This window comes from Corythoichthys intestinalis, chromosome 1 (genome assembly GCF_030265065.1).
Source record: "Corythoichthys intestinalis isolate RoL2023-P3 chromosome 1, ASM3026506v1, whole genome shotgun sequence".
Lineage (NCBI taxonomy): Eukaryota > Metazoa > Chordata > Actinopteri > Syngnathiformes > Syngnathidae > Corythoichthys > Corythoichthys intestinalis.
Genome location: NC_080395.1, coordinates 67,667,135 through 67,675,983, shown reverse-complemented (window position 1 = coordinate 67,675,983; position 8,849 = coordinate 67,667,135). Strand labels below are relative to the sequence as shown.

Here is an 8,849-nt window from a genome sequence, read left to right as displayed (position 1 = left end):
CCATGGCTGACCCTACCAGGGGTTTAAAGCCCCAGACAACATAGCTCCTAGGATCATTGAGACACGCAAACCCCTCCACCACGATAAGGTGATGACTCACTGAGGGGACTTTCAATGATAATTTATTTACCAAAATTTCCCGAATATAACGCGCACTTTTTTTCCCCAAAATCAACTTGAAAAATCATGGTGCGCATTATACATGGGTACAGGGATGGAGACATATATATATATATATATATATATATATAAAGACCGTTTTTTTTTTTTTTTGACACGGCCATGTTGTGTTGAAGAAAACGTATGCAGCGATCCGTTGCCGACCATTACGGTACATGACGTCATCATTTTGTTTCGGTAATACTTAACTCTGATTGGTCGAATGATTTCGTCTGTGTTAAATTCTGCTTTTTTCACTCTTCATAAAGCACAGAATTTAGTTTCTTGAACTCATTTGAGTCAACGTTTATTGCAGCTCGGCAACTCGGACCATAACAAACGTAACACAACACAGACTTCCTGTGTCCGTCAACTATATCTGTCCCTCAGGAAACTCAAACCCAAATAACAATATATTCCTCTTTTTACAGTAGCGATGCGCTCGTTCCGATTTCCGACGTCGGTTCTCACTTTTATTTTACCGTATCAATCCATGGAAGAAACATTTATTCATCATGATGAAACAATCAAGTTATACAGCAGCCTTTAAAAGAAAAGTCACATCTGTTTTGTTTTCTCCTGGATTTTGGTAAGTTTGAGAAGTTGTCAGATCATATTATTACCGTGCATATTGTTAGTTTACGGTAATGTTTTGAACTACCAATGTGCTCTGCTTGTGCTGTGTTTCACCAGTCAGTAAAATGACATTCCTGGGTCTGTACACAAGCTCTGTTTTCTTGTATTCTTCTATTTATTGGTGCTAAAATCAGGGTGCGCGTTATACACGGGTACAATAATTTCCCCTAAATTTTACAAGTAAATTTGGGGTGCGCGTTATAGTAGTTACAAGTTCAGTGTAAATATCACTACTGTAAAAACGTTTGTATCATCTGCGAACAGAATTAGTCTTTTTTACTTGGGATACATTAAAAATATCATTTATATACACAGAGAAAAGCTTAAGCCCCAACACTGACCCCTGTGGAACCCCACATGAAATATCCAGTTTATCTGATGAGTAAGAGCCGATGTTGACATCTTGTTCCCTGCCTGTTAAATAACCTTTCACCCAGTCCCCAGCTTCCCCCCGAATACCATATTTTTCTAATTTTTCAAGTAAGATTGAATGATTTATTGTGTCAAAGGCTTTTTTGAAGTCAAGAAAAATACCAATCGCATATTTATTCTGGTCGAGTGCATTAGTAATTCCCTCTACTGCCTCAATTATCGCCATTGAAGTAATTTTTTGCGTAAACCCATATTGTCCTGCATTTAGTATTTAATGTTTCTATAGGAACTTTTCAAGTCTAGAATTAAAAAGTTTTTCTAAAATATTTGAAAATTGGGGCAATCGAGAGATTGGTCTATAATTTGTGAAATTGTGTTTATCGTTGCTCTTGAATAATGGTATTACTATAGCAATTTTCATTTTTTGGGAAAAAAACAACCAGACTGAAGTGATACATTCCAGAAATATGTTAAGGGCTTTACAATGAAAAATATAATCTTTTTTATTACTAACATGTTGATATCATGATAATCCACAGATGACTTTTACATTTTAATACAATATCAATAATTTCCTTATCGTCTGTAGGTGTGAGGAACATTGAGGATGGATTTCTTTTAATCCTTTTGTGACAGTTATTAACAGTATGGCATGGAATTTCCGCAGCCAACTGAGGGCCAACATTTGTAAAAAATTTACTGAACCCATTAACGATATCATTCATGTTATGGATGTTCCCATTTCCATCGGTAAAATAATCAAGATATGATCGAGCTGGAGATCCTTGTTTAATTAAATGATTTAATGTATCCCTAGTTGCTTTCATATTATTTTTATTTGCATATAATCTTTTTTTATAGTACACTTGTTCTAATGATGTCTGTCAACTTATTTTTTGTATGTTTTATATCTCTGTTCCGCCTCTTTTGTTTTTGCTTTGATGAACTGTTTATAAATTATTTTTCTTTTTGTAAGCATTCATATTTCCTTTTGTGAGCCAAGGACTTTTTGTCCTTTTTTCCTTGACACTATATTCTTTAACAGGACAATGTTTACTATATAAGAGGGTGAATATATCATAGGCACGATCCTTTATAAACCGGGCTCCACTCTTCCTGTGCGAGACTGTAATTGAAGGTATGTATTGTTTCTTCATTTAATGTTCGCTTGGCTAGAGTAACCACTGGATCTTTTTTTTCTGAAGATCACAATCATACATGGTACAAACCGGTAAGTGGTCAGTTATGTCACATATAAACAGGCCACTGTTGACCTGACCATCCATGACATTGGTAAATATATTATCGATAAGGGTGGCACTGTGTTACGTTATTCTACTTGGTTTTGTCATTGTTGAGTATAAAGAGGAACTATTGACAGTGTAAAGCGCTTTAAGGGCCTTAAAAGGTCGCAAGGCGCTAAACAAGTGTAACACCATTTACCATATACATTGTGTCAGTAAAGTCATCAATGGCTTTGAGTTTGGTTGGATTTAATATGTCAATAATAAAATCCCCGCAAACGAATAACCGTTTTTGATTCACAGAAGAAAACTATTTATCTACCCAAAAAGTAAAGATAGCAATACTTGAACTAGGTGTCCAATATATGCAACTGATTATGAATCGTGACCTGTGAATCGTGATACGAATCGTACCACCAGATATGAGGCAATAGACACCCCTAGTCGCTACAGTATGAATATCAGGACGGAATGAATCCCTTTGCAACAGTCCAGAAGATTAGTTTATTTTGTTGTTTAGAAAATCCAGCGTCTGGTTGTGGAGTACTCAAAGCCACAACGTATCATCACAGCACATTTAAATTTTCGACATGAAAGCGTAAAAAGAGATGGCGTCTTTTGCCTAAAGGACAACGCCGTCGCCTCCACAATCAGGGATTTTCTATGCTAATTTATTTTGAATGAATTTTTCGCACTAAATGAAGGCCTACAGAGATCGAACCCAACTAAGAACACTCCTAGACCATACAGTACAACTGTGTAAAATTTTGTTAAAATCCACCCGGGCATTTCGAAGTCCATAGACAACGAACACACCCCCACCCCCACACACAGACAAAGTTCCATTTATATATAGGATATATAGATATACTGTAGTTTATATTATATATTGATATTTGCATCCCACCTCTTTTGTCCTAATGCTATGATACATGCGTTCATGTAAAGTGAATACTAAGAGACAGTGGAAGGTAAAACTGTTTATTCTGCTATTATCGTATGTGGTGGCTGCAATGAATCTTCCTCCTTTTTTAGTAGTCGTTCTGGTCCACTGCATGTGATGCAGGTGTAAATGTGAGTGGCAGTAATTTTTCATAACAGAATTAGCATCTGGGAAAGTAATAAATCCTTCATATCTGAACACCATCTGTTGGCGCTAACAAAAGTCTCTCGCACGGCAAATAACAAAACCCTATTTCCCTTTGATTAAGGTTCACATCCACAAAAACCTTGTAAATAATTCAAAGTGATTTACATTCCAGCTTGCCAGAAGTTCCAGTGGGAAGACAAACATTTCATTGAAGAGAAATCAATAAGAACATGACAGTAATTCACTTTGACTGGGATTCTTTTAATCGAATCTGAGCACAAACATAAAGCCCAAAAAGGAAAACTTATCCGGAGCAAGAAAATCCTGATTGCACAGTCATGCCAAACGTGATTATGCTTTGTGTACCGAAAGGAAGTTGCATGGTAAACAAGTATTTAAAGCATCCTTGTTCCAGTTCTGAATTTGTGGTTTCAATTCCAGGCTGTGGCTATTTTGTTTGCATGTTCACCCTGTGGTTTATCTTTGGCAATATTCAGACTGCTGGTATGTCTTATTCCAATCTGGTTTGTCCTCAAATCCAAATTTTAGGGCTGACTGTTCACATTTTTTGTTCAGACTAGGCCAGATTATTGACCCATCTAACAGGTTGTTGTGGCAACGGAGGCATTATCCAGCAAGTGGAGTGTTTGACGTCATAAAATTGAGACAGCAGCAACAAACATGCAACATTCGAGAAAGTACCTACAAGGTAAGGAATCAACATGACTATACCATTATATATTAGGCAGTACGGTGGTACCTCTACATACGAAGTTAATTAATTCCAGGATCTTGTTTGTAAATACAAACGGTCGTATGTCGAGCAGGATCTTCCCATAAGAATACATAATCCATTAATTTGTTCCACAGCCCGAAAACCTACCCTCAATCCTTCATAAATACTAATGGTACTATTGCAAATAGCAATTTCACAGAGCAAAACAAATAAATTATGAATAAAAATTGGAATGATACTAGTAATAATAATAATACCTGTAATAATGTTATGAATCGGGTTCTAATGTGGCAGATGTATTTTTGCGTATTGTACCTGAACGCACCGTGTGGCTGAAGTGTCAGAGTGGGGGAGGACTTTTTACTTTAACTTGTTCAGCTGACGAAGCTGGTGATTTCTTTGGCGATGTTACAATAATAATAATTGTCACCTAAACTCATAAATACTGGCGAACGGAGGAGGACAGCCAAGATTATAGACCATCTACGGCCGTATTGTTGAGCCAGTTCACGGATGCGCACCTCACGCTCATATTTTTAAAATCATTTCCATCTTCATTTCAACAGGGAGGCTCACTTTTTCCTTTTTCACCACCTGCACTAACATTGTTGGATTCCATGTTAATTTATCTCACAAGAAAATCCGCCATGCATCTGTCTTGCGGGAAAGCAGAGAAACTGCGGCGCTGTCATAAATCGAGCATGTCGTGGGATGTAGAAATTAATGGTGAGTCAAATTTTACATCGGATGTCAAAAAGATTGTGTGTCGAATCGATTGTATGTCGAGGTACCACTGTTAACGGCAGTTTATCAATCTAAAAAAACACCGACATCACTTACCTGCATTGCTCTTATGTATATGCCCCTCCTCGCCGTCTTTATGAGGTCGAGCATAAGCAGTGGGCGAACAATTGTTTGTCCCCAAGAATGCCATCTAATAAGGGACATTTCTTTCTCCCCCTGCCCCACTTTTGTTGTTGTTTTCATCAGCGTGCTCAGGGGTTAATTTTTGCCGGATCTTGCTGGATCAAGATCCGGCACCTCTTGATTTTGGCCTCCCTGTGTTCCGGGACTTATTTGGGCAGATCCTGCACCTCTCGTGTATAGAAAATAATAATAATATGAAAACGTTTTTTAAAAAAATGCATTGTAATAGCCCCGAATAGGGGGGAAAGAAGGAGAGTAGTCATCGATGGCTTTCTCCACTTTATTGTGGAAACAATAAACAAAAATACAGCGGACTGCTGCCATGTTTGACCGCGAACTTTTGTTTCTTGCCCGTCTCCCCCTCGCTTCCTACTACTCACAGCTCTACAGTCCCAGTGTCTCTTAAAGGGACCCTGCAGAGTGTCTCGTTTTGAGCTTTTTGTTGACAAAGGTATCAAACACGCGACATGCTGACAACTTTGTTTCTTTATTAACACATGGAGCTAACAGCACTAACCCCATCACGTGACCAAAACAACAGTAAAATTGTGTGCACTTCAGGGTGCTTCGGAAAACATATCAGAATATTACACATTATTACGGACATTACAGTATAAGATAAAATAATAATATGCATAAATTCATTTACAGAACAAATCCCAAGATATGCATGTTGTTTGTAAAAATTTAACGTCATTTGAAAGAGTCGGAGATGTTTTGATGCACTGAAAAGCTGGACCAACAAATGCCGCCCCTAACATTAAAAAAAAAAAAAAAAAGCCTTTGAAATTTACGTCATCTGGTAAGCAAGCAGCCAGGGTCAAACAGTATTTAACATGCCAAAACGACAGTTGCATTTACTGTCTTTTTTCAAAAAGAAGGAAGAATGTTCAAAACGAGTCAGAAAAGCACAAAGAAAAGAAAGAAAAAAAGTCCCACATCATGGCAAATGGGCATTTACGTGTTGTTTTCGGCACCATTTTCTGCATATGTTCCGTAACCTGTGCCTAACTCGTCATCCCTGCGCTGTCATATGTACTTTGCGTTCCGGCACCTTATGATTCACAAATTAGGCACTCAGCGTGCGCCATTCTTTCACATATTCTTTTTTTATCTTGATATATCTCGACATGCTCGAAATGCGACGATTTACAACAGCATTGTGAAGTCATTGTTTTTCCGCAAGCAGCACGGTGGATCACCATGGGTCCAAAGAAGGTTTGTGCAGGTGGCAAAAATAGGAAAAAGGTGATGAAATTAAGATGGAAATATGAGAAATATGAGCATGGTGTGCACGTCAGTAAACTAGCTCGACAATAGGGCCGGAATATGTCTACAATCTAAATGGTCCTCCGACGACCTCCATTCGCCAGTCTTTCAAAGTTAGATGACAATTATTATTATTGTGACATCAGCACCTGCTTCGTCAGGTTTTTAATCATTTATTTCAGAACTTGTTCAACATAACAGTAGCCGACGCCAACAACAACAGAACTTGAAAAGAGGAAGTTAAAACTGCACCTCTCTCACTCTCGCAACAGTCACACAGTGCAATCAGGAACAGCATGCAAAACGCAACTGTCACATTATTGTAATTATTATAATATTCTGATTAATATGATTTGTATTTATAATGTATTTGTCTTGGTATGTGTAATTGCTATTTGTAATTTGACCTGCAGTATTTATAAAGGATTTAGCATAGGCAGTGCTTAATTTGTAAATCATAAAGTGCCGGAATGCAAAGTACATATGACAGCGCAGGGATGACAAGATGGGCACAGGTCCCGGAAGATACATAGAAAATGGTGCTGAAAACAACACATATATGCCTTGCCATGCTGTGGGACTTACACAGTCTAACTTGTAAAACAAAAAAACAAAAAAATCAGGGATTACAATAAATAACATAAACCCATTCTTTTGCGAGTTTCATCCCCATCCCACCTCCTTACAAATTGTGCAGCCCAAATCCGAATTTCCCATGAAGCCTAAGTTATGCTCCCACGTTGCGGTGACGGCACAGCGACTACAGCGTCATTCAACATTCGATGGTTCTCCGGCCAGGTGACTCGTTGCTCTGTAATTCACCGCCAAGCCACTAGAGAGGTTTGGCGTTATGTTTGTATGGTTTTGGGGCATGCTTGTTGACTTCCTCTTGTCTAGTTTGACGGAGAAAAAAATAAACAATGCAAGATGAAACGCTTGAATGTGGATCTTCAGCTCATCAAAATTGAATAAATGTTGATCATATAAATGTTGAGGCGCAGGCGATGCAGAAGACGGTTTCGAGGTGGTCTGTCCAACTTTTGATGCCGCATAGAGTTTTAGCCTCGGGTGAAAACCAACTAGCTGTGGCGGCTAGCTTCAAACTGACATCGAGCACTGCATCCAGCGTTTTGTCCGAGGTCTGCAAAGTCTTCCAGCCCGATTTGTTTGCCGTGTTTTACAACCAGCCAGTTGGAAGCCATAGCAGATATCTGGCGTCTATGGAACTTCCCAAACTGCGTTGGAAGCCTTGATGTTAACGTTATCATAAAAGCACCGAGGCACTCTCAATCAGTGATGATGTATCGTGTGTGAACTGTCTGTTGTTGAAAATGAAACATCAAAACAACTCTTTTGACACCAAACCTGTGCTTTATTCTTTATATACTTGAAGTGTGACACGTAAATAAGTCATACTCACAGCAAACAGTACACAATAAATGATGAAGTGTACCAACCAAAAATACGACATAAAGTGATAAAAAGCTGGCAGTTTTTGGCCGACTGGGTCACCGCTTCATGTGGCCACTCGATTCCAAACACACACGTCTTGGTGGTCCTTCAATTTTTTTTTTCAATCGCTGACCTTTCCATTTGGCAATCTTAATGATGTCTTGACGAGACTTGCTCTTCAATGTTACTCCCGTCGGTTTGGTCCATTTTTCACACAAAGCGAGCAAGTTTCGGCTGGTTGTTCCCCAGCTGCTGCAACGGGCAGGAGTGCTCGTTGCCGGGGACGTAGCTGGAGAATGACCGCCAGACAAATCGGCCGACACCAGAGGAACGTGTGGCTGCCCGGGCCCAAGCCGAGGATAGTGGTCTATTGGCGGGCACACAAAGAGGACCGAGGTGGTGGAATTGACCATGGATTGTGACAAGCTGCCAGTTGTTCTCGGTGGACGGGAAGCATTGTCACCCACAAAATGCAAGCCACTTCCTTATTAAAACGTGGGCCATAATCTCAGTATTTGACATAATACTAAACACGTAGTTTACTCACTTTCTTGTCGGTCCAATGGTCCCACAGTTGTCTGACTTGTTTTGGCTAACTACCCAAACAGGCTCACATCTCTCCCTAGTGCAGCAAAAACAGCCTGCAATCCGCAAAATCAGCTGAATCCGCAGTCCTTCTGCATGCTATATGGTAATGGCTGTATTGTGAGATGATTACCCGGTTGACGTCAAATTCGCATTCTTCCTCAATCCAGGAAGTCACTCATTTTCACGGTGTGGGATTAAAAAAACTGAATAAATAAATCGACCGCTTCGACACACATCCAAGCGATTCATTTCATTCAGGAGCATAAAATACCCCGTGAAATATGAAGCAAACATGGATTTTGCTGTCATAGGCACTTTAAGAGTTAAAGAAAAAATCGTACTTTGTTCATGAAAGACAGTACGCCAGGGGTCAGCA

At 39.2% G+C, this 8,849-nt stretch overlaps 1 protein-coding gene across 6 annotated transcripts in view; it reads left to right on the top strand.

Moving 5' to 3' along the window:
• The first annotated feature begins 2,122 nt into the window (after positions 1-2,122).
• The window catches only part of LOC130922430 (uncharacterized), a 47,502-nt gene continuing 40,775 nt past the window's right edge, over positions 2,123-8,849 (top strand). Inside the window, exons 1-3 of one of the 6 annotated variants that reach the window (XM_057847232.1) lie at positions 2,125-2,305; positions 3,943-4,005; positions 4,078-4,210. In XM_057847232.1, coding sequence (XP_057703215.1) covers positions 4,183-4,210 — 28 coding nt within the window. In that variant the 5' untranslated portion in view covers positions 2,125-2,305; positions 3,943-4,005; positions 4,078-4,182. The other 5 variants (XM_057847239.1, XM_057847249.1, XM_057847259.1 and 2 more) reach the window with 5 other exon arrangements.